Genomic DNA, 25,855 nt, shown 5'->3' on the forward strand with positions numbered 1-25,855 from the left:
CAACAACAACAACATATATGTATATTTGTACTGTTTTGGTAAATGAAGAACACTTTTCACATTAGAAGTCCAATGTATGTGCAGAAATGTTCTACACACATTTCCTTTTTGTGTCACAACAACATATGGTCAAAAACAGAATGAGGAGCAAACCAGCAGATCTTCTTTTTGACAGATGTTATTGTATGTGAAACCACAGAAAACAATCTAAGGAAGCCTGTGAACTCTTTGGATCTTTATAAGAGTCAACTACAGCAGCAAACTAGATTCCAAGGCATGATCTCACAGGTCTATTATTGCATGCAAAGGCGGAGAACACAGCAAACCTCTCACTATGTGTGCTTTATAATTTGGCTTCCCACCTATCATTATTTGGCTTATGATTTTATCTTACACAACCTCTGCCATGGCTCTGCTAAACTGGACTGCAAAGTGGGTAAACCCAATACCCCACTTTTCCACACTGTTTCCCCATTTCTCCTATAGTTTCATTGGATCTGTGCAATGAGACCTGGAAAGGCACCAAGTCCTGCCCCTGCCCTTTTCTTCTTCAACCCAATTCCTCTTCTCCCTTGACATACCAGACACCCTTTTAAAAGGCAGCAGGAGAGGCCTTCCCAGACCCTGGGGCAGAGTGCCAGTTTGGTGTAGTGGTTAGGAGTGCGGACTTCTAATCTGGCATGCCAGGTTCGATTCTGCGCTCCCCCACATGCAACCAGCTGGGTGACCTTGGGCTCGCCACGGCACTGATAAAACTGTTCTGACCGAGCAGTGATATCAGGGCTCTCTCAGCCTCACCTCCCTCACAGGGTGTCTGTTGTGGGAGAGGAATGGGAAGGCGACTGTAAGCCGCTTTGAGCCTCCTTTGGGTAGGGAAAAGTGGCATATAAGAACAACTCTTCTTCTTCTTCTTCTTCTTCTTCTTCTTCTTCTTCTTCTTCTCTCTGCCAGTGCACCCAGCAGGGAGGGGCCTCTTTGCTGCCCCTCAGTCCAGCAAGGCCCCTGTGGCAGCTGTACACCAGTGCCCCTGGTGGACAGGGGCCTCTCCACTCCCCCTGGGTCTGGCAAGGCGAGAGGCCTTCCAAGACCCAGGGCCAGTTCTCTGCCACCGTAGCCAGGGGCTTCTCCCCTCTCATCAAGGGACTGCTTTCCTCCAGCTCCATCAGCCCACTACAAGCCCAGGACACCAGGATAAGGTAGGCTGGGGGGGGATCCCCCTTCTCCATCCCTTTCCCTTAGCTCTTCTCCCCTATCAAAGCCCATTTTATGGGCTTTGAAGCTAGTATAAATACAATAAACAAAAAAATAGAAAATATGGTTAGGCATGCTGAAAGATCAACATAGAAATACATTAAGTGAACACAGCAAAATAAACAAAAGACAATACACCAAATAACTATTTTAGAAAGATGATAGGATGACAGAGTCCTCTCCAACCAAATAACCTTTTGAAAAAGAACCTATAGATTTAGGATGTAAAGTGAAAACTGCACTGAAAGGCATTGGAAGAAATAAATTATCAGGAGATGAAATATCAATAGGGGTATTCCAAGATCCAGAAAAATCAAAATCTTAACAAGTCTGTGCCAACTAATATGGGAAAGAAGACTGGAAATGTTCAATTTACATTCCAATTCAGCAAAAAGGAGACACCAAAGTCTTCAGCAAATATTTCATGCCAATAAAGTGATCCTACTTACAAAAAAGACTGTTATATGTGGAATGTGAAATATTCAAGGTAGTTTCAGAAAAGAAGCGGCAATAGTAATGATACTACAAATTTATGGTGGTTATGAGAGAATTTTATAAGGAAATCATTTTTCTTCTTTCAGAGACTACATCAAAGCTTTTGACTGTGTGAATCACAAAAAGCTATGGCTGGTTTTTAAAAAAAGTGGTGCGACACAACATCTGATTGTTTTGAACAACCTATACTCTGCACAAGAAGCCACTGTTTGGACAGAATATGGAGAAACAAAATAGTTTCTAATTAACAAAGGTGTCAGAAAAGGGTGTATTTTACCTCCCTATGTATTTAATCTGTATGCAATATATATCATAAGGAAAGCTGGATGAGATTTAAAAGAAGGGGGCGTGAAAATTGGTGAAAGGAACATTACAATTTGAGATATGATAAGAGAAGCTGTTTTTTCTACCCCTCTCAAAGTGGCTTATAGTCACCTACTATTCCACTCACCACAGCAGACACCCTGTGAGGTAGGTAAGGCTGAGAGAACTCTGAGAACTGTGACTTGCTCAAGGTCACTCAGCTGGCTGCATGTGGAGGAGTGGAGAATGAAACCCAGTTTTACAGATTAGAGGCTTCCACTCTTAACCACTACACTAAACCGACAGAAAACAATTAACATTTGAAATAACTTCTGATGATAATTAGAGAAGAAAGTGCCAAAGAAGAATTACAGCTAAAAGGCAAGAAGTCAAAAGTAATAACTACTGGGGAGTTACGCAACTTTAAGGATGACAATAAGAAAATTGAAACTTGAAGTATAAGACTTTATATTCCAAAGGGAAAGTACAGCCAACAAGTTAACTGATGTCATAGTATTCTCCATTACTATATATGGCTATGAAAGTTGGGCAGTGAAGAAAGCTGATTCCCTGGAGGGAAGTTTAAAGGCTACCATACAAATAAGTGGATTCCAGGTCAAATCAAGGCTAAGTTCTCCACAGAAGCTAAAATGACCGTACTGAGGCTATCCTTTTCTTCATGAGAAGAAAAGATTAACTGGAAAAGGAAAATAATGCAAAGAAAAGTTGAAGGCAGCAAGAAAAGAAGAAAATCCAAAATGAGATGGATTAACTCAATCATGGGAGCTATGGGCCTTAATTGGAAAGATGTGAGCAAGGTTGTTAACATTAGGATGTTTTGGAGGACATTAGTTCATAGAGTTGCAATAAATCAGAAGCAACTTAATACACATGTATCTGAATGCTACCATCACTTCCCCCTGTCCTAGGGAGTTGGTTGCATGAACTTTATGCGGCTATACTGACATGATCAGAAGCAGCTAAATGACACAACACACGAACAGGTTTTATTTAGTACAGTCAGAACAATTTTAACAATATTGATTTTTTTATTTTATTTTTGTTTAGACAACTTCATAGCCTCCATGTGAAAACCACTAGCTAATTTCCTCCCCCCTTTTCTGGATATCAGATTAAGACAGGGAGATATTTGCTCAGTTAAGAATAGCTGATAATAGCCCATAATAGCCTGGTAATTAGCTATTTTGAAGGCCAAGTCTGACAAAGTACAAACACTGCTACCCAGTAAATCTAGCATCCTGCCCTTTCTGTCAGCAAGCAGAGATGACCCGTCAGCCGAAGATGAATAAACAGAAAGGAATTTCCAAGCTGGCGATGGCAAAAAGCTTTATTCAGAGCGAGTTCCTAGGTATAAAACCTCGTTTTCGTATTTTACTTCCTCAGTAAACTTATTTCTTAATTGGGTTTTTTTCAGAGATACAAAGTTTTCAACCCACTACCTTATATTTTATATACCTTATACTTTATATTTTAAGCCAGGCCCCGGGTTTCTTGGCAGGACCCTGGGAAGCGCTCCCTCTCCCCCAGGCCCTGCTTTGGCCAGATGAGTTTCTGGGGGCCTGGCAAGCACATCCAGGGCCTCAGCAAGGCTCCGGGTGTGCTTTCCAGGGCTTTGGGAAGTGCTCCCCCTGCTCCCCTCTCCCGTGGCCGGATGGCTTCCCTGGGGCCTGCCAAACACACCCAGAGTGTCTGTGAGGCCCCGGGTGTGCTTTCTAGGCCTTTGGGAAGCACTCTGTGCCCCCCCGCAGGTGGATGGGATCCCGGGGACCTGGAAAGCACACCCGGGACCTCTGCAAGATCCCGGGTGTGCTTTCCAGCCCTTTGGGAAGTGCCCCCTCTCCCCTCCCCCCTGCAGCCTCTTACCTGGGGCCCTGCTCTAGCAGCCAGGCACGTCTGTGAGGCAAGGGGTGAGGGCTTGGTGAGAGAGGGCGGGAGCTGTAGGGGCAGGGCCAATCAGGGTGCAGCTGGCTGCACCCTGATTGGCCCTGGAGAGGCCGGACCGTTCATCCCCCAAGGCTGTTTCACAATTATTATAAGGCACCAAATGGATAAGATGGGCATTGTCCTTAGTTATTGTCGCCAGGTGATTTCTAGCTAATGAAGATGGGCAATTAAAACAGGATCAGTTCTTGCAGCTAGCAACAAAGTGACAGTCTCACAGGTTGGACAAAGTACAAAATTGTAGGTAGAATCATGTCCCATTGATGACGCAACATTCTGAACAGCACCCTATGTTAGGTACAACTGTACGTCTGCCTTCTATGATAAACTTGCTCTCCTTCAACCCTAGGAGAAGCACCATTCAATTATGCTGATGTGAAGATTTATCTTTCCTAGTTTCTTCTAAAATCGAAATAACAGTTCCTGTGTCCTCAGTTCATGAGCATGAAAAGATGGTATCTGGAACTGGGATCAAATCATGTACCTTTTCTAAGACTAGACATGCGGAAAAATGGACTTTTAACAGGCATAAATGCTCCTTTCAGATTTTTCTTGGATGGAATTTTTGGTAGGACAAAAGTTGATTCAGGTCATCTGTGCCAACTACAACTTTCAACCAAAGGACAGCTTGAAACACAATGCCATACCTTTTCCTTTGGGAGAAACCAAGCAACTACATGTAGTAGAAAAGGGCTAGCAAACTGGGCATTTGAAGACTTGTCATTCAGTTCTTCTATTTTGCCTAACACAGGAACACTTCTTAATGGCTCTTTCTGTACCAGTAATTAAAATACAGAGTTAGATTAACAATTTAAAAAGTATTCTTCCACCTAATGTTGAATAAATCTGAAGATTTCATCAGCATGCCTATGCTTTTCAGCAGCAAAGGAAGAACAATGGAATTAGCTGTGCCCCCACATGAAGCGAAGGCAGGAGAAACCATTAGAGGGGAGGTGGAGTGCCTTACATTGTGATACTCTCCAGAATTTTCCTCTGATTGCCGGTGCATGTGCAGTCCTCGATAGCAATGTGCCATCCTACAGAGAGTTATAACTTTCTAAAATTATATTTGTATCTAAAATTATTCACTAAACTTTTAAAAGTGGGTAATCAAGTGTGATGAGCACACCTGCTTCTGTTTTGTTGCTGATCCTGAATGCATGCATGCAAAACACACATAGCTAACTGGAGTTTTGCAGCGTGTGCTTTGTAGAAAAACAGCACAGGTGCTACCATTGCAGTCAGTTTCATTATGGTACTTAAGTCTAGCTATTCTCTGTGCATGTGCTGCACTCCCCCCCTGCCCCCCAATCAATAAGTTTCACTTATACTGCTTTCCTGAAGTGGAATGGGTCATACAAATATATGAATGGACACATATACTCATGGTCATTTTGAAAAATTTAGTCCTTATCCAGTAAAGATTTCTATAAAAGGGCAGGGAAGGTAATATCCTCTGGAAGGCATCTGTTCTGGTGCAGTTAGCCTTGCTTCTGAAAATGTGCATATAATTTATTTTCAGCACCCTACAGATTTTGTCTAGATAAAAGAACAATTACCAGATGAAACCTTTGCCTAAATTAAGAAGCAGTATTCCAAAGCTGCTTTATCTCCACAGTGCCTATAGTATGTTATCATCTTTATATTATTTAGCTAAATATTTTCTCGACTCTTATGGAGCATGCCTACTTATTCCATTTACAGTATATTCAAATGAGCAATTATGTGCCATGTGATTAGTATTAATGTATAAAAGAATAATGCCACCTATTGGATATATTAATATAAAACCCATAGATGATCCATGACTAACTCCTATGTTTAAATCCATCTCTCACATTACCTGTGATTCTACGTAATTGCCCTAAGGTTGTGACCATAGTAAATAACCAACACAAGTTGAAAAGATCACTGATTCATCCTTTCCTCAAGCCAAACATTTTACTCATTCCACTGAAAGCCAAAAAAATATTTATATAACACCTGACTCCAGTTTTAAAACATTTTGAATACTACAGTACATTGTAAAGTTTTGGCATAGCAAAACTGTCATTAGAAAGGAATAATATAGAAAATTCTCAATTCACAAAGTGAAGAGATTTGAGTTCTGGAATTTAAACTAATACTGCATCATTTTACTTTTTATTGCTTAATTTAGAGCAACTGTTACCCTAGACTGAAAAACCACTTGGATTAGAATCTTAATTTACCGTATTTGCCGGCATATAAAACGACTGGGCGTATAAGATGACCCCCCAACATTTCCACTCAAAATATAGAGTTTGTTACATTACATTACAGTACTATGGGCCACTATGGGCAGCTATGTCTACCCCAAATGAAGTGCACCCAGTGTATAGGATGACCCCCCCACTTGGAGGCATGTTTTTCAGGGGGGAAAAGTAGTCTTATACGCCAGCAAATACTGTATATACCCAACAAAATTGGGGAGTGGAAAAATGTACAAATCTACACATGAACTATATTGATTATAATTGTTAATTTGGTTTCCTAAATAATGAATTATACTGCAGGGAGATATATAATCCCTCTTTAGACTTCTAGAGGCTCAAATGATTGCTTTTACAATACACCCAAGAGACAGGTCAGAGATGTACACAGACCTCGACACTATTATATTGTCAATGCCACTAACAGCTCTCCAGTCACCAAAAATAGCCCATGGGAACTAGTGTTTGACAAGAAATAAAGCTTCTTGCTCATATATCTTTAAAGGCATTGTAAGATTGTGTTTTGAAAAACAATATATTAAAAATAATTCTGGTAGTATTTTTCAGGTAAAAACATCTTTGCCTAAGAAATTACAAAACTGTAAAATAAATAAGTGTCTGAGGAGGGAGAAAAACATAGTACATAGTTTTCTAAGACTGTGATTAACATATTGGCATGCACAAAAGTCTTTGAAGCAATCAGCTTAGCTAATGCATTCTTTGTTATAGAAAGGTATTGTGCTCTACAATACAGTATGTGTAGGAATATATTTGTTATCTTAAGCTTCAATTAATTAATAAAAAAAACATTCTCCCAACATAGATATCGTAACTTTTTATTTAATGAAGTACACTGAAGTTCAGGGAGATGACCAAGATTCCTCTTTGAAAAACTGGTTTTGTGATATTTGAGTTCTTGTCAAAAGATTGACATTCAACAGTCCAGTACATTTGAGATAACCAAAAAATGACCACTTGTCAGTAACTGAGTTCATTATTGTTCAGTAGATAACTGTCTTCACTCACACAAAGAATAAAAGCAATCACAGGCAGTCACTAGAAACATGTTAGTAGTTCTTTCCCCAAAACGCATGATGTCCTAGGTTTTTAAAGAAAATCATTGGAAAAAATTTAAATCCTTTATTTTCAAAAATTGCTTCTCAACATTAAAAAAATTAATACGTCTATAAAATATTCCACATTTTATAACAAAGTAATAATTGTACAAAATAAAGCAAGAAACTGTGGCTTCACTTCTAAACATAATTACTTGGAAGTCAATCCCACTGATATCAAGGGGGTTTATCTCTGAGGAAACATTATTGGAAATGGAAAGTAAATTTAATAACATAAAGAAGAATGATGCATCACAAAGACATTTTACTTCTCATTCTCAGAGTACCTCTCCACACATAGTCACTAGTATGTACTATGACAAACAGACATTTACATAATTATGTTTTTCAAAGTTCCAAAATACCTCCAAAATGAACTTTCTTCTTGAATCTTGAATTTTCAGCCATGATTTCTAACCTAGATGTAACCATCTCAGTTGTGTTTGCCTTGTTTTTCCATCTCAATCAACATCAACACAGAGAACATAATTCCCGGGATCCAAGTTACTTGAACTGACTTCTTCAGATCTACTATGAAAGCTACGAGTATTCAAATAAAAGACTGTTTTGTAAAGAAGGAAAGAAAGGCTTCAAACTTTCTTAAATCCATAATGGTGCTGATGTAACAACTTTCTGAGATCAATCCATCCAGTATAAATAAAAATATCAGTGATTTTATACATGTTGTAGTCTCAGCAATACAGCCCATATCCTTCCAGTTTCACACTGTATCATGAGATTTTTTCCCGTCGTTTAGAAAAGGTTTCCATGGAAATATATCAGTCACTAATCTAAATAAGTGCGGGTGAAGGACGCCTGAAAACCTAGAACAATTACGCATGCCATTAGAGATGAGAAAGAATGATTCAGCCCAGCTGTACCATGTTACTAATAGCTATCGTTTTTGCATTTTGGTTGTTCCATGCCAAACAAAATCTGCTCTAGCAGCTTTGAAAACCCACTCTGCTTGCCCTGTCTCTAACACGCCCATAATAAAAATAACCTTGACGAGAGCATGCTAGGAGTTAAAGCACTTCAGATGAAAATCCTTTCCCCTCCCACAAATGCCAAATACGATTTCCCCCCTTGGCTTTATGTTAATTCCCCATCTAAAACATGAGGTTATTTTCAAGTCACTAGTACTACATGAAAAAATATGTTGTTTCTTTGATTTACAGGGAAAAAATCCTCCTAACAATAAAACAAATCCATTTAAATATAGAAATCTGATCTGCAAAGAATTTATTTCTGATTAGCTAGACAAACATTATGTCAAATAAAAATCAAATATAGGGTATAATTAAGCATCATATAGCATGCAAATAGATCGGGAAGAAATTGAGGTAGTAACTGATTTTATCTTCCTGTACGATGAGCTCTGACAGGCAATAGGCTAGCTAAATGCCAAGTGTCTTACATGGTCTTGAAGCTACATAATGGAAGTGTGCTCTTAGTTCACTCATAATTAATGCTGAATCTCACACTTATTCCCATGATTCAGAAAGCATATCTGCATATTTGTTGTAACAAAATTGCAATCCATTACAACAAAACCATGAAAAATATAAAATTTGTCTAGAACACAAACTGTGACTTAAGTATTCCCAAATTCAAAAGTAGAATGGTATTAGGTATTAAATGGAAAATAATTGTGCATATGTAATTTTTCACCCCAATGGGTTAAAACAATCTACACATAAGGCCCTTGAGCAACAGTTCTATTTCTCTCTGCACTTTCCCTAATTACAGTGCAAACAAAGGAATAAATTACTTCCAATGCACACCCAGTTGAAATGGCTTTCAGCTCTTACTCCTCTACATTTTACTTTGTGGTAAGCCAAAATCACTGCTCATTTAGTCAGTGTTACTGCTTGACAGTGTAATAGCCTCATTAAAATAACAACCATAAACACAATTTGATTGGTAGGTTTGGCTAAAAAGTGCAAAGAGTACTAACCCCAGCCCCAAGGGATTAAGAGGCAATAATTGTTAACTGATATATAAACATCCAAATGACTGGCAAGCTAGGGAAAAGAACTATTTAAGATGGAAAAAGAAGGAAAGGGTAGAAGTTTAAATCAATAGTATTCCTGGAAAGCTTCAATTGCAATTTGACAACTGCAAAACACAGTTTGATATTTGCCAACCTGCGGGAGGATGGGAGTTCTCCTGGAAAAAGCCCCTGAGACTTACTGAGGCAGCCATTGCCGCTGTGGGGAAAGAGTGCCACCGAGATCCCTGTCATACCCCAAGTGTCACTGTGTGTCGGCATGGCAGAGAAGGGCGGGACTGAGCCAGGCATCCTTTTAAGGGATGGCCTGACATGGCTCGGCCTCTTCCCTTCCCAGGGTGCCCGAAGATGTGAAACCCACCCTCCCTCCCTGTTTTTAATAAGGGTTGAAAGGTGTGTTTAAGGATGATGTTTATGTTATTTTATCTGTCACAGCCAGCAGAATTGGAGCATAGGAAGGAGCAAATTTGGGGTGGCCAAGGATTCAGGGCCCCCTTAAGGGGCTGTGTGGATGCAGAGCCTGATTGAAGGCTCGCATTTCTGGGGGGCAGGAGAGCCCAAGGGAGGCAAACGCCCAGTAGGGTTACTCCAAGTTGCCCCCTCCCTGTTCACAGCCTGCAACTATGTCTGGGTTGTTGGGGGCTGGATAGCCAACGCAACCCGTTGAAGGACAGGCTTCGATGAGCTGCCTTGTGGTTGCCTGACCACAAGAGGGCCAGAATTTTTCCCATGCTAGCCATGCTCAAATTGTTGAATAAAGGCTGTGGCTAATATTTCATGCCAAGTTATTGTTGTCCAGTGTCCTCATTAGGCAGTCATTATCCCCTTGCAATGCAATTATAACTGGTATCTGCACTATAAAAATGCTTTCCTGAAGAAAGGGGCAGCTTTGGAGAAAGGGCACTTGGCATTATATCTCTGCTGAGCTCCCTCTAGTTCCCGACTCCATCCTCTCAAGACACTGCCCCCAAATCTCTAGGAATTCCCCAAGCCAGAGTTGGAAACCCTGGTGTAAGTTTGCTCTCATAATTTGGTTGCTATATTCCAGGGGTGGCCAAGCTATGGCTCTCCAGATGCTGGCTGGGGCTCATGCTAACAGTACTCCAAAGACATCTGGAAACCACATTTTGGCCACCCTGCTATATTGGTTGCCACCCTGAGTCCAAGCAGATAGGGTGGAATGGAAGGGCTGCAAGTAAATAAAGTTTGCCACAAGTTAGGTGTGAAGAAAAAGAGAATGAAAACAACATAAGTAATACTGGAATGCAACAGGTAGACTATAACATCATCTAGCTCTATCAGTTGTGGCAATTCCAGATGTAATAGCTGAAACAGATGAAATCACTCATTCAGTAATTGTGAATAATCTTACCATTTCTCCTGTTTACTTTAAAATGCTGTCTGATTAACCATGAAGCCACAGGTTGATAGATATACCACAAAAGGCTTCATAGCTGATGTTATACATCGGAAGAGTTTCATGCAGACTTTGTATTTACAAACATGTTGGACTCAAAATGTTTACAAAATGTGGCTGTTTATTGATGCCCATGGAGGGCTGGCTGAAGGCAGACGCAATTGCCCCAGCAGCCTGTCCGCAGCACACACTGTGTACATGCTGCTTGTGCAGCATCAGGGATGAGGCAGGACCCATGGCACCTATATAGGCACCACATGCATGGGTCCCAGGCCTATTTGCCCAGGATGGCACAGAGAGCAGCTTCCCTCCTCCCCACCCTGTGTTAATGTGACAGCAGCCTGAGGTGGATATTTCATGGTTAATAATTTGTCACAGCTGCGGGTTTGCAAGGGATGGAGCCTGTTGGCAGGGAGTCCGGTGGGACTCCCTGGGGTTCATGGCCTCCTAAGACGTGGCACATACACAAGTGCGGCTGACTCTACTAGGCAGCCAGGGGCTCATTTGCCAAGCAGCCTGGGGGCTGCCAAATGAGGTATACACCCATTGGCTTTCCCACATAGGTCACTTCCATAGGGCGGACTTCAGTAGGCAAGGAGATCTGCTCTCCTGGCTGGGAATGGTGCAGGGTGCCTCTGGAGTCTGCGGGTTTTGGTGCAGTCTGCTGACTGCTAGGTCAGGCTCCCTCTCCCATGCTGTGTGGGGAGGTAATAAATCTGTGGCCTTATTTATACCCAACATTGGTGTGTCGCATCTTATTCCAGCCAAAATGCCCTCCTGCAAGTCAAAAGCAAAATGTCACTTTATTTCACACCATGTTTCTAGAATAAGCAGAACCTATGGCAGGGCTTTGAGGAAGTACATTCAGCATTTTAATTTGAAATTTCCACTAGGGATGAGTGAAGGTGGGGGAGGGCTCTTAGTGTAATTTCTTCCCATTCATTTGCTGTTCCATGTACCGCTTGACTTGTGGGAGAGTTCTTTTATTATGATTTTGTTTCCTGTGGAGGTAGTATTGTAGAGAACAAGCAAACACGTTCATATACAAATGGATGTTTGAACCAAGCCCATTTAATTAGAAAACTACAGAACACTTTCTGTAGCCCAGAAAATGCCAGCCAATATAATAGGGTTTGGCCATCTTTCAGCAGGCCAAGAGTAAGACTTTTCAGAATCCCTACAGAGAAGGTATCAACACCAGTAAGGCCTTCAGTGTAGTGCTTACCCACCATACTTGAAAACAGAAAACACAATCAAAGCACGGGGGAAATGTACAGCATAAATGTACAGCATTCACGAATTCGCGTTTGTGGCCATGCATGGTGCAAACGCGCATGTGCAGACCTGCCGCGCATGCACAGACCTGCCGCGCATGTGCATTTGTGCCGCCGGCCCTGCTTTCCCCACACACACACACACATACACAAAATGAAGCTTGTCGGGCCGCAAGCTAATCGGCCACTTTGGCAGCCGATTTGCTTGCAGCCTGGGAAGTTTCTCACTGCGGGGGGGGGGGGGGCGGGGAGAGGGAGCCGCAGCCCAGTGATTGGGGACCACTGCTCTGACCAGCAGGAGGGAATGGAGCTGCAGATAAACCAGGGTTTAGATTCCAAAGTTGTTGCAGGAACTCCTCATTCCTCTGCTCCCTGCCTTGTCAGCCCACCTGGCTCACCTGAGCCAATTAAGCAATGCCAGCTATGTGCTAGAAGAGAGCTCCAGTCTAAAATACACTGCACCATGTTAGCAAGACAGTTGCTGACTATGGAAAACTGTGAGTCATCACAGAATGAGGACTGAGCTGATAGCCAATATTAACTTGAGACTAGGTTGTGGACACAACCTGTGACCTACTCCTTCTGCTGATTGGACTGCTTGAAGGAACCCTTGACTCACTGGACTGAGTTAAGACATTCATTGCATTCTCTTTGTCCCTTGGCATTCTGTTTCTGAAATACTTTCTTCCTCCCTGGCAACTCATCTGTGCTTCTTTTCAGCAGAGAGCCAAAGCCTGAGACTAGCACAGGAAGTTGCCAGCTTCCCTCCCTTGCCTTGGGGAGATGGAGGGTGGGAAGACACTGTGGATGGAGCAACTTACCAGCAGCAGGGCCTTTCAGAGAAGCCAGTGTCTCTTCTACTCAGCAGGCAGCAGGAAAAGGAAGAGGACAGATAAGCCCCATGATTGGCCCTCACTGAAAGAGTGCTCTCTCTCTATTGGCAGTACATCCCCAGAGAAGGCCAATTAGGTAGGCAATCAGTTGTCTGCATTCAATTTGAACTGATGGGCTCTCAGTGGCATATTGCAGTTTGAACTGGTAGACCCTCATTAGCAGAGTGCTCTCTCCCTATTGTCAGCACACTGCCAGGGAGGGCCAATCAGGTGAGGAGTGAGTTGGCTGCACACAACTTCAACATTATAATGTTTAGTGATTAGTGATTGTCCAAATGCCTTGGGATGTTGAACACTATTGTATTTCTCCACACAAAAGCCCCACACTTTGAGCACACTCTATTTGCTGCTGCCCAGAATGGGGGCACTTTATGAAATCCCCAGACGATTATGAGCGTTTTGCCAATGTGATACTACTACTGTGACCGTATATTGGAAGAGCAACCACTGACGAAGATAAAACAGAAAGTGGGTCACTTAACCTAGGATCCCGTTTTGGTTGACTCTTTATGTTTGATCATATGTTTGACCATTTAGACTTTATGTTATAACCTTTTCATCTATAAACATAGAGAAGACTGCTATGTGCCTCATGGTTTCCTTTTTTCTTCTGAGCCCAGAATGGGGAGAGCGTTCAATGGGATAGGACAAAGTTTAAAACAAAACAAAAAGACTCCATTTCAGATCAGCTGTTATAAAAATGTCACACTTTCAACTTGGTGAACCTGATGACTAAAGATGACCCTGCCTGCCATACTGCTGGAGGTGAAATCTTAAGCAATCACCTTACCATAAGAACATGATTCAGTTGTATTGGATCCAAATTCTCGTTTGTTGGGCAACACACCATTATACATCATATTAAACTGGAGTTTAATCAAGCCATATAATCAGGCTAGTATAAACAGAAATGCAGACAAGCAAGGGATCGAATCTATGTCAAAAAGCATTAATTTGCATAATAGTATTTGCGACATTTACTAATTTTAGAATTGTATCAACTGGTAAATGTCAGGGCTTTAAAAGTGGTCATGATTACTGCTGGAAGCAAAAAGAGCTTTTTATACTAAATTGCCCAAAAGGGGCATTACATACATGATCCAATTTATATTTTTATAATAAAATAACTTGCTTTCAGCAAAATGTTTTGCCACATTCTTCTCTATTAAAATTTAAACAATTTTATACTGGGCAAGAAACTTAACAGCACTAATAGTAATGGAATGAATGAGAAAAAATAAAACCCCATGGAACTAAAATGACTTTACAGCAGGAAGTCCAACTGAACCTCAATAAAGTCACAACAGACATCAGCTTATTGTTCAGAATAAGGACTGGCGTAACTTAATATAAATCTAAGCTCTCGAAGAGGTCTGAATCTCCACTCTGCCAAGGAAGCTTTTTTGACCAGGGTGTAAACTGCACGGAGCTTTTATTCCAACCCCAGATCAATTCAGTCCCTGCCCTCTACACAGAATGCGATTTCCGTTTGGATTTGGGGCGATTTAAAATTTCCTTCTGCAGCAAGAAGGATTGATCCGGAGTGACCCTACCTTAGAGTGCTTTCAATGCTCAATATATTTTAAAATTGCATTGTTTTGAATCTGGGCTCTCCTCTGTGGTAGAGGACCCGTGATTGGCTACAGGTGGTCATGTGACAAGCCTGCCTTAAAGGAGAAGCCCCTAATTTCTCTCAACTTCTGTCGGCCTTGGATTTTTTTTTTGTGCCTTCTTCGTTCCCCCCCACCTTCAAGAAAAGAAAGGATTTTTTCCTCCCTCCTCTGACTTCTTTGATCCTCTCCCCCCTTCAAGAAAACAAAGAGTCTCCATTTGCCTCCCTCTTCTGAGCCTCCCTAACCATGTGCAGAAGACTTTCCTGTTTCAATGGGGGGGGGGGAAAGGAAGACCCGAGTTCAAAGCAATCTGAATTCAACAGGATTGACAATGGAATAAACAAAGTAAGTCAGACGCTGCCCTGCTCTTCCTCCTCCTTCGAGCTGCTTCCAAGCCCTTAGTGACAGGAGGAAGAGTAGCCAGGAGATAAACCTGGCAGGTGGGGATGGCTGTCCAGCTGCATTCCACTGTGTTCTGCCATGGCCACCCTGTGCTCCACACCCTCATGGATTCTGGGGGCTCCCAGGGAAGGCTGTCCGACTGCACTCCATGACAACCATAGCCTACATCTAAACCTCCTCACCACAGAGAGCTCACAGGGGTGGGGAAGCCAATCTGGCCATGCTCTGTTGCAGCAGGACTGCACACCTAAACCTCCTTGCTGTGGTGAAAGTTCGGGAACAAGGATGACCCTCTGGGCATGCTCTGCACCACCTGCCAAAGACTCCTGGTTATAGGGAGAGCTCTCAGGTCCATCCAACCCAACTTTCCACCTGGCTCTCCCTGCTCTGCAGGTGGAGGGTGGCAGGGCTACTGCAAAGTGTGGTGCCCCAGCCGGCAATCTTGGCCACCCTGCTCTGCAGGGGCCCTTCAGCCCTCCCACCATTTTACAGCCCATTTTAAAAACAGACTTTGCTACTAGTAAATAAATAAATACTAAAGATTACACCACTGTAGTGTAGTGGCTGGAGAATAGAGCCACTGGGAGATCAAGGTTTGAATCCCTGCTCTGTCATGGAAGCTTTGAGCCAGCCACATACTTTCAGCCTAAAATACCTCACAGCTTGTTGCGACAATAAAGAACGTGAGAGGACCGCCACCGGCCACCAACTGCCCACTCAGTACCTTGCTGCCAGGGCCGGCGCGCCTCCACCAAACAGCCTTGCATGCCAGCCAGCCAGCCATGCCGCGAGCCTGCTGCGGTTGCCTGGCCACCTCCAAGCAGCCTGGCTGCCGCCGAGAACCACCCGCCCACCATCGCGGCCAGCCAGTTGCTCAAGGTTTTATTTGGGGCAGGCATTGGGATTAATGGGGTCTCTGAGTCCACTGAACACCCACTTTTCCAATTTTTCCACTGGAAAGCAGTTGTACGAAGCTGAGTGGCAGGGACTCTTCTCAGGTTGGAGTTTTTGCAGTGCTCACTGGAGTACATAGCCTGAATAAGTGCCTTTAGCTTAAGAATGAGGGCCCTCTTTTCAATGCCCAATATCCAGAAGGCCTTTTGCGTTTATTGGAGGAAGATTTCTTTAGAAGTATATTGGGGAAATGTGTGGATTTTCTTTGTTTCTGTCATGCTATGGTTAGGAATATGGGGTATTCTGAACTTGTAAGTGTTATAAGGATAATGGTTATTGTGTTAGATCACTCCAGCACACACTTTTCTAGTGGGGATTCTCTCCTCTTTGACCCTCCCCCATATCTAAGCCTCTTTACGATTCCTTCTCATAGACACCTTTTTATATTAGGCAGATTGAATATCCTACTTACAGAGCTCAGATGGTGTTTCATCAAAACTCCATAAATTCTGATATCTATTGCTGCTGTGCATCTCGAGTAAAGTTCATAGATCACTTCAGCTTATTCTGTAGTTGATAGACAGACCTATGGACAACATCCTGAGGAAATATCATCTGCCTGATAAATCCCATGTGATCTCTTTTTTCTAGCAGAGACCTATCCAAAAATAACACATACCGTTACCAAATTCATAGCACTTTTAGTTTCTTTATGTTGCCACAGGGATGTTTTAATTGGTCATGCTGTATTTAAAGGCTTACTACTTTGTATTTTAACTTTATATGTATTGATTTTGCTCAAGACTTACAGTCAGAGGAACATAATAAAGGAAAGGATGTGCTGGGTCCAATAATGTCTGAAACAGTTTCATGGATGCTGTGGTAGCCATCAAGTCCTCAGCATGGCCTATCAAAGTGTCCTTAGAGTGGCTAAAGTCAGCATAAAACTGTCATCCTGGGGGACCTGAACATCAGATCCAAGACATCCTCCTACCAATTAGGCAGAGCAACAAATCTAGAGAGGTCCTAGTCTATCACTAGAACCTAGCACAAGGTACATATAAATGAAATAGATAACAATCAGAAATCTTCAGAAGAAGGAAGATTTTTGGGATCATCACTTTCACTCTCCTTCTGTCATAGTTTGAGTACTCCCTCTCAATCGTTATATGGATATCATTCACCAAATTTATTTATTTAAAATATTGATATGCCTGACATGTTCCTGAGCATCTCAGAACTCAATGCGGGTAAGGTAAAGGTAAAGGTATCCCCTGTGCAAGCACCGAGTCATGTCTGACCCTTGGGGTGACGCCCTCTAGCGTTTTCATGGCAGACTCAATACAGGGTGGTTTGCCAGTACCTTCCCCAGTCATTACCGTTTACCCCCCAGCAAGCTGGGTACTCATTTTACCGACCTCGGAAGGATGGAAGGCTGAGTCAACCTTGAGCCGGCTGCTGGGATTGAACTCCCAACCTCATGGGCAAAGCTTTCAGGCAGCTGCCTTACCACTCTGCGCCACAAGAGGCTCTCAATGCGGGTAGCAACAATGTAAAAACAATTGTATAAAACATTTTAAATAACAATTATACAATATTAAAACCAGTCTAAAAACACCTTATGCCCATCGCCAGCAGATGCTCCATCTCTTCTCAGTCTCAGACTGCCCCCCAAATTCCCCATATAGATTTTATAGCCAGTTAAAAATTAGATTAAACAGATCAAGAAAAGAAGGATTATAAAACAATATATATGAACCTAGGAATATAAACCTAGGAATATACACCAATGCTATTTTTTCCAACCATAACTAAAAATAAGACATTCCATTAGCATTAAATTATGAAAGGGGTATATTAATTTTTTGTTGCTGCTCTTACTAGAGGTGTTTTTTTTAACCACTAGTCATGTCTTAAGAGCTATAGAGCCCAATGCTAAAACTAATATTACTGGAGATGAAAGCATGGATTTACTCACCTTCAAAAATATAATGGAACTAACAGTAAATCACAATGCATGCTAGAATGCAATGGGGAGAAATTTTAAGGGATTGGATGGTGTGCGCTGAGAATGACAGCCGGACTGCCTATCCTGTTTAAACTCCTCCTCAGTTTGGGAAGGAATTTAAAATGTTCAGGCAGCTTGACTGTCATTCCCATCTGGTAGGCATCCCACCAGTCACTTCAAATCCCTCCTCCCACCTTCACAAGCAAAGCTGCCTGCAATGGTGCAGGGAGGGATTTAAGGGGAGCAGGTGGCTGTTTACCAGCTGAGAATGACAGTGACACTGCCCGAGCATTTTAAATTCCTTCCCAGTTTGGGAAGGAGTTTAAACAGAGCAGCTGCCATTCTCAGATAGTAGGCGGGCACCCAATCCCTTTAAATCCCACCGCCACCATTTCAGTCAGCTTTGTCTGGGAAGGTGGTAGGGGAACATGCTTTGTCCAAAACATTCCTGAGCCTCCTCACACAGGTGGAGCTCCTACTGGAGGCTTTGGAATGTTCAGCACATCATTGGAAGTACACACACTCCTACATATGTTATATATGTTATACATCATCACTGTAAAGCAGAAGGGAAAGGGGGGAAGGGAAAACTAACTATACTCATGGCCAACTAATATCAAGAAAAAGAAAATATGATTAGTATAATTAACAGTAGAAATAATTTTGCTAAAATAAACATGCTTAACAAAACATTAATGGCACCAGAATACAAGTGATTACAGTTCAAAATGCTTTTCTTTTTCAAAAGGTCTGGAATACTGTAGTGTAGTGACTTTCTTAGTTATTATCTAATCACCTTGACTCCCACATATGTGCAGTTAACTCAAGCTGAGGGGTGATTCAGTGACCATTTACACTAATGTAGCCCAATTGAAGCTAGCAGATTTATACCAGTGTAAGTGATCAGTGAACTGTTCTACCCCATAGAATAATTGTTTTCACTACCATCTGCTTTTCATGTCAAACACATTCACACAGAGTTTGATGAAATCCTTGTACGATACAATACCTAATTTTTAAACCAACCATTTTGTTCAGCAATCTTTTAAGACATAAAACAGCTACTGAAAAAATAAATAAATGAACAAATAAGTCCTTTGACTGGGGGGGGAGGGGGAAGAATTGTTCCTGATTGTGGGGGGGGAGAAAACTTTAAAGAGGCATGCTTTGTGTAACAACTTGGGAAATAATTATTTTTTGCTTTGCTTGCACGCATGAACACTATTCATTGTTCCAGGCAGTTTGCTTTAAAAAAAAAATCCCATCTCCAGGAAAGGGAGAGGGAGGTGGGTGCAAGGACGGGACACTGGGGGCAGAGGCAACACTTCTTTGCCTCCATACATTTTTTTAGCATGTAGCCAGCTGGTTGCTCTATCTGTAGCTCGTGCTTTTTAGGTTGGGGATTCCACCTTATGCGATTCCCCAGAAAGCGCTTTAAAATGGTGGATGTATTGTTATTATTATTACATTATTATTACATTTCTTACTCACCTCTCCCCGAAGGCTCGAGGCGAGTTACAATATTAAAAACCCCAATAAAAACTACAAACACAATACAAATTACAAAATAAAAAGATGTGGCGGTAAAACATTAAAATGTCATACAACCCACCCCAAAACTTTACTAGAGGGGAGGGAGAAAGAGGGCACTGTTGGCATTTGCTACTGCTACTCGTAGAAGGGGAGGCCCTGCTCTCGACGACAGCCCTGGCAGAAGAGCTCCATTTTACAGGCCCTGCAGAAAGATGAAAGCTCCTGCAGGGCATGCTGCTCCTCTGGGATCTCATTCCACCAGGTTGGGGCCAGGACCAAGAAGGCCCTGGCCCTGGAGGTTTGTTGCTTGGATGCTAGATGTTGGCGACATCATGCAAAATGCCCAAAATGTAGTGTCCTCACCAGGTAAGCATTTCACTATATTTATGGTGTGTAGCATAGCCCTGAATGACGTAACGTAACATAAATAAAATAATACAATTTGGCCGCTCTCTACTACTGTACTTCCATTCTAATGATGGCCATTTTACTTCTAAAATAGCAACAGGAACAGATGAATAATGAAGGAAAAGAAGAAAAGCCATTTTTATGCTCTGCATTTGACTACCAGAAGGAGTCCCAAAGTGACATGCAAACACCTTTCCCTTCCTCTGTCCACAACAGACATCCTGTGAGGTAGGTGGGGCTGAGAGAGCTCTAAAAGAACTGCTCTGCAAGAACAGCTCTAAAAAACCTGTGAATAGCCCAAGCTTTGCTGCATGTGAAGGAGTAGGAAATCTAAAGTCTGCAGGTCTTAACCATGACATCATGTTAATTTTTCATGCACTGTTAGTAAAGTGCAATTTCTAGGCTTACCAGAATGGGATATTCAATAAGCAGTACAATAGGATTGTAGAAATCTGGAACAGAAATCTAAAAACAGAACTGAAACAAAGTTTAACATGACACATTAAATGATGTAAAATTACACAGCAGGATCAAATTTACATATGTTATACACAGTAACATAAACTACAGTTTCTAATCATTTATCCAGGCAACTTTGTGAACTGTTTTGTATAGTGCAACTCTGCATAGAAAATCCATCTGGAATAATTCAGTAACTGAAGAAGTGTATATGCACAAAAAAGCTCATAACCAGAATTCAACACTGTTGGTTTTAAAAATGCCAATGGACTCAAACTTTGATCAATTGTGCATAGTTTTTTTGAAAGCCAGGAGAGGGGAGCTTTCCTGACCTCAGGCTACAGTGGAGAAGGTGCATGTATGGACAGTTGCTAATTTCACCTATGTACATGTCGGTAAGTATAATCCATGAGCTAATAACTAAGTTGGCATGGGACAGTTTAACCCCATCATGATATCCTTCATAGGGAAGCATGATATCCTTCATAGGTCTTCCAATCTATCAAATTATGAATTCACCACTAGTGAACTTGCTGGTGATTCTGGGCCCCAGGGAAGTTCAGCTGGCCTTGACTAGGGCCAGGGCTTTTTTGGTTCTAGCCCCAAGCTGGTGGAATGAGCTCCAAGACAAGTCGAGGGCCCTGTGGGAGATTTTGGCGTTTCGCTGGGTCTGTAAGACAGAGCTCTTCCACAAGGTCTATGGTTGAGGCCAGCCCAGAAAGATCTGATACCCCCCCCCCCGGATGAGAGAAGAACAAAGTGTGAGACTGGATGCCATCACCGGCCATCACTGTGGGCAAGGGGTTGGCGCTCACGGCTCCCCCTGTGACCGGTTTTAAGTTTTGTGTAGTCTGACATTTCATGCTCCCTTGCAGGGTAAGCTCCATAAACCTATACTTTCCCTTGCTGCTTTAGTCCAAATTCTCTGCTTATCACATGAATATGAATTACATCAAACTGCAGTCTCTATGCCCCCTCTGCTGACTGTCTGAAATATGAACCACAGTATGGAGAGTCACAATCTGATAGCAACTATCAACACTGAAATTAATTGTAAATGTTTCAGCAGGGCAGGCAGTGATACTTTCCCATGGGAAGGATGTTTTCAGTAGCTTTTCCACAGCAATACAATGTTGATAATCTGAGACTTAATTCCAAATTGCATGTGAAATGGGACAGAAAATAAATTTATTTATTTATTAAATCACATGAATTAAATGGATATCTGATAATTAGAACATATTGTTTGTTTAATTTTACGTCATTTCAACAAACCAAGCATCTGTAGCTAAAGGGGAAGGGAAAAGAATATATTGCTCCTTAAATTGGTTCCAAATAAGGCTGCCAGCAGCTTGGTAAAAAGTACTATTCCTTTAATAGAAATGTAATGTGACAAAATGAGCATCTGAAGAATCCCATGACAGGGATGAATAATGTCACCTAGTAAACAACATTTTACTCTGTTAAAGAGACAGAACATTTTTCTCCAGGCAGTTAGCAACATTTTACAAAAATAGTTAATTCTTAAATACATAAGCACATTATTTTGTGTATATCATATAGTGAAATCAAACCCTGCAAAAACACTCCCAATACATTTTGGCTTATGGAAAAAGTACAAATGTACATAATATGACATTATTTAGCGTAATTCGGTCTCTTACTGCCCTCAAAGAAGGGCGTCAAATGATAAGGAAATTGGACTTGAGCTGTGCGGCTTTATTGAGCTATTTTGCAGACAAAGTTCTGTCGCTCCGCCATGACCTTCCTGCCACGATTGATACAGTAAGCGCACTGGAAGCTCTGTGGGGGTTAGTGTTTGATGGCTTCAGGCGGCTCTCATTAACCAAAGTGGACAGATTACTAAGTTCAGTGCAGGCAACCACTTGCCCCTTAGATCCCTGTCTGTCCTGGCTGCTTAAATTAGGGGATCAGCGGATAGGAGGTCCCTTGAGGGAGATTATCAACCTCTCCTTAATATCTGGAGAGTTTCCTGAAGGACTTAAGGAAGCAGTGGTGCGCCCTCTGCTGAAAAATACATCACCAGACCCGCGGGACCCTGCCAGTTACTGCCCAGTCTAGCATCTTGCGTTTCTGGGTAAGGTGATAGAGCGGGCCATGGCGGACCAACTGCTAGCATTTCTGGAAGAAACTTCGGCCCGGGATCCATACCAGCCTGGCCACGGACTGCACTGGTCACCCTGACGGATGATATCCGGTGCTAGCTGGATCGGGACGGTTCCGCCATACTCGTGTTGTTAGATCTGTCGGCTGCATTGATGTGGTCGACCACGAGATATTGGCTCACCTCCTTGTCAGAACCAGAATTAGGGGGACCGCGCTTCAATGGCTGGTCTCCTTTCTCCGGAACCGGACACAGAGGGTTGCGGTGGGGGATGAGTTATCTGCCTCTTGTGAGCTCCCTTGTGGGGTTCCTCAGGGGGCGATACTCTCCCCCACACTTTTTAACATCTATATGGCCCTCTAGCCCAGCTGGTCCGGGGCTATGGGCTGGGATGTTACCAATATGTGAATGACACCCAGCTCTACTTCCTAATGGCTGGCTGGCTTCCCCCCAGATACATTTGCCAGTTGTTTGGAAGCAGTGGCTGGATGGCTCAGGCAGAGTTGCCTGAAATGCAACCCCTCCAAGACGGAGGTCCTGTGGCTGGGGAGAAGAGGGCAGGACCAGGAAGTACATCTCCCGTGCCTGGATGGGATGCAATTACCACCTGCACCAGTTGCCAGGAATTTGGGGGTGACCTCTGATGCCTCCCTTTCTATGGAGGCTCAGGTCACGAAAGTAGCCCGGATGCTGTTTTTCCATCTCCGCCAAGCCCAGCTACTTGTGCCCTACCTGTCCTCGGAACACCTGGCCACTGTGATCCATGCAGTGGTCACTTCTAGACTAGACTACTGTAACTCGCTCTACACGGGCCTTCCCTTGACTCTGATCCAGAAGTTACAGCTGGTACAAAATGCGTCTGCCAGGGTACTTACTAGGGCACCTTGGAGGGCCCATATTCAGCCGGTGCTCCATCATCTACACTGGTTACCATTCTGTTTCCGGGTCAAGTATTGTTATTAACTTTTAAGGCCATACACAGCCTGGGTCCTGCCTACCTGCAGGACCGCATGGTTGCTTATGCTCCCTGCAGAGCCCTTTGTTCTGCAGGTAGGAATTTACTGGTTGTCCCTGGCCCCTGGGATGTTCACGTGGCCTCGACCAGGGCCAGGGCCTTTTCGGTCCTGGCCCCAACCTGGTGGAATGAGGGCCCTGCCAGAGTTACCAGCTTTCTGCAGGGCCTGCAAGATGGAGCTCTTCCGCCAGGAATACGGTTGAGGTCAGGGCAGAGTCCCGGGTTTCCAACTTGGATCCCAGGGTCTATCGGACCAGCTCCCTCTCTCACTGGAGGGATGGTAGGGCCTCAGGCTGAACAAGATGGGATTAGAATAGATTATAGAGGATGTCCACTGCTGCGTGTTATATTGTTTTTTTACCGTTAATTGGGTAAATTATGGGGGTTTTATTGTATTTTTAATATTTTATTATGTAAACTGCTGCAAGACGTGCTGGGGAGCGGCAGCATATAAATAAATAAATAAATAAATAAATAAATAAACAAATAAATAAATAAATAAATAAATAAATAAATAGATAAATAGATAAATAAATAAATTTATTTTATTAAGTTATTTATTAACTTCTACATTGCAAAAAGTTATTCAAGTATTTTCAGCAGATAAGAATGGTAAACAATTTGACATGCAAGAATACCCTCTTCCTTTGCAAAGTATACTAGCGCCCTACCTGTCCTCTGAGCATCTGGCCACAATTATCCATGCAACGGTCACTTCCAGGTTAGACTTCTGTAACTCATTGCAGGCCTACCCTTAGCTTTGACCCTTAGCTTTACAGCTGGTACAGAACACGGCTGCTAGGATCCTCACCGGTACATCTTGGAGGGCCCACATTCAGCAGGTGTTGTGTCATCTTTATTGGTTACCAGTCTGATTCTGGATCAAGTTTAAGGTATTGGTTTTGACATTGAAGGCTATACACGGCTTGGGCCCTACATATCTGTAGGACCACTTGTCTGTCTATGCCTCCTGCAGGGCACTCCACTTTGTGGGTATGAATCTGCTGGTTGTCCCAGACCCCCGGGACATTCGCCTGGCCTTGATAAGGGCCAGGGCATTTTCAGCCTTGGCCGCAACCTGGTGGAATGAGCTCCGAGAAGAGCAGAGGGCCCTGTTATTAGCTTTCTGCAGGGCCTACAAGACAGAGCACTTCTGCCAGGCATATGGTTGAGGCGAGGTTAAGGTCCTAGAGTTACCATCAGGGGATGCTCTAGAGCAGTGGTCCCCAACCTGCGGGCCGCGGCCCGGTGCCGGGCCGCGAAGGCCATAGTGCCGGGCCGCAGCTCCCTCTCCCCGCCCCCCCCCCCGCAGTAAAAAACTTCCCAGGCCGCAAGCTTGCGGCCCGGGAAGCTACTTACTGCGGGAGGGCGGGGAGAAGGAATCGGGGCCGGGCTGCGCCCGTGCAGGCCGCGCCTGCGCGGCCCGATCCACAGGCGCGGCCCGCGGGTGTGGCCCGATCAGCGGGCGTGGCTCGCGGGCGCGGCCCGATCAGCAGGCGCGGCTAGCGGGCGCGGCCGGGCGCGGCTCGATGCGGGGGCGCGGCCCGTGGGTGCGACCAGAAGCGTGGGCGTGGCCCGCACGGGCGCGGTCCCCGCGGGCGCGGCCCGATGCCCTGCCGGTCCCCAGCCTAATAAAGGTTGGGGACCACTGCTCTAGAGCAGTGGTTCTCAGCCCTGGGGTCGTGACCCCATTTGGGGTCACTTGACCCTTTTTGTTGGGTCTCCAGGTTGGTTGCTGTGGCAAAGGCCACATCTTCCAAAGGCCAGGCTGAAGAGACCATGGAGGACTGGGCTGCCACCTTCCCATCCCCCACATCCTCCAAAGCCTGGGCCTGCAAGGTTGCAGGGGGGGCCTGCCACCTTCCTGCCTCTCCCCCCACATTCCCCAATAGCTGGGCCAGGCAGGGGAGGTCACAGGGAGGCTACCTCCTTCCTGCCCCTTTCTCCACACCTCCCAAAAATCAGGCTGGGTAGGCAAGGCCATGGGGGGCTGCCCCTTTCCTATCCACCTCCACATCCCCAAAAGGCCAGGCTGCTTGGAGAAGAACATTGGGGACAGGCTGCCTCCTTCCCAACCACCCCATGTCCCAAAGGGCAGGCCAGGCAGGGAAGGCTGTGGGCTGGGTGCCTCCTTCCCATCCCTCCCCCAGATCTCCCAAAGGCCAAGCTTGGTAGGGAAGGCCATGGAGAGAGGGTGGACTGCCTCTTTCCCATCTATCCCCACATCCCTCAAAGGCCAGGCTGCTTGGGCAATGCCATGGGGGATGGAATGCCTCCTTTCAAAACACCCCCATCTTCCAAAGGGCAGGCTGAGCAGGGAAGGCTGCCTCCTTCTTGCCCCAGAAGGCTGCCTCCTTCTGCCTCCTTCTTGCCCCTCCACATCGCTTAAAGGCTGGACTAGGCCTTATAGGGAAGGCAATGGGAGTTGGGGTGCCTTTTTTCTCCC

At 43.9% G+C, this 25,855-nt stretch overlaps 1 protein-coding gene across 8 annotated transcripts in view; it reads right to left on the minus strand.

The window, feature by feature from the left end:
• SHANK2 (SH3 and multiple ankyrin repeat domains 2) overlaps nucleotides 1-25,855 on the minus strand; it is a 510,912-nt gene that overhangs the window by 249,189 nt on the left and 235,868 nt on the right. Inside the window, exon 1 of one of the 8 annotated variants that reach the window (XM_077322113.1) lies at nucleotides 7,723-8,325. The exons of the other annotated variants lie outside the window; for them this stretch is intronic. Within the exon in view, the coding sequence (XP_077178228.1) occupies nucleotides 7,723-7,789 (67 nt within the window). The 5' untranslated portion in view covers nucleotides 7,790-8,325. Of the gene's footprint in view, nucleotides 1-7,722; nucleotides 8,326-25,855 lie in introns of those variants that run through there. 8 annotated transcript variants of the gene reach the window in all.

Source organism: Paroedura picta, chromosome 2, assembly GCF_049243985.1.
Source record: "Paroedura picta isolate Pp20150507F chromosome 2, Ppicta_v3.0, whole genome shotgun sequence".
In the NCBI taxonomy this organism is placed as follows: Eukaryota; Metazoa; Chordata; class Lepidosauria; order Squamata; family Gekkonidae; genus Paroedura; species Paroedura picta.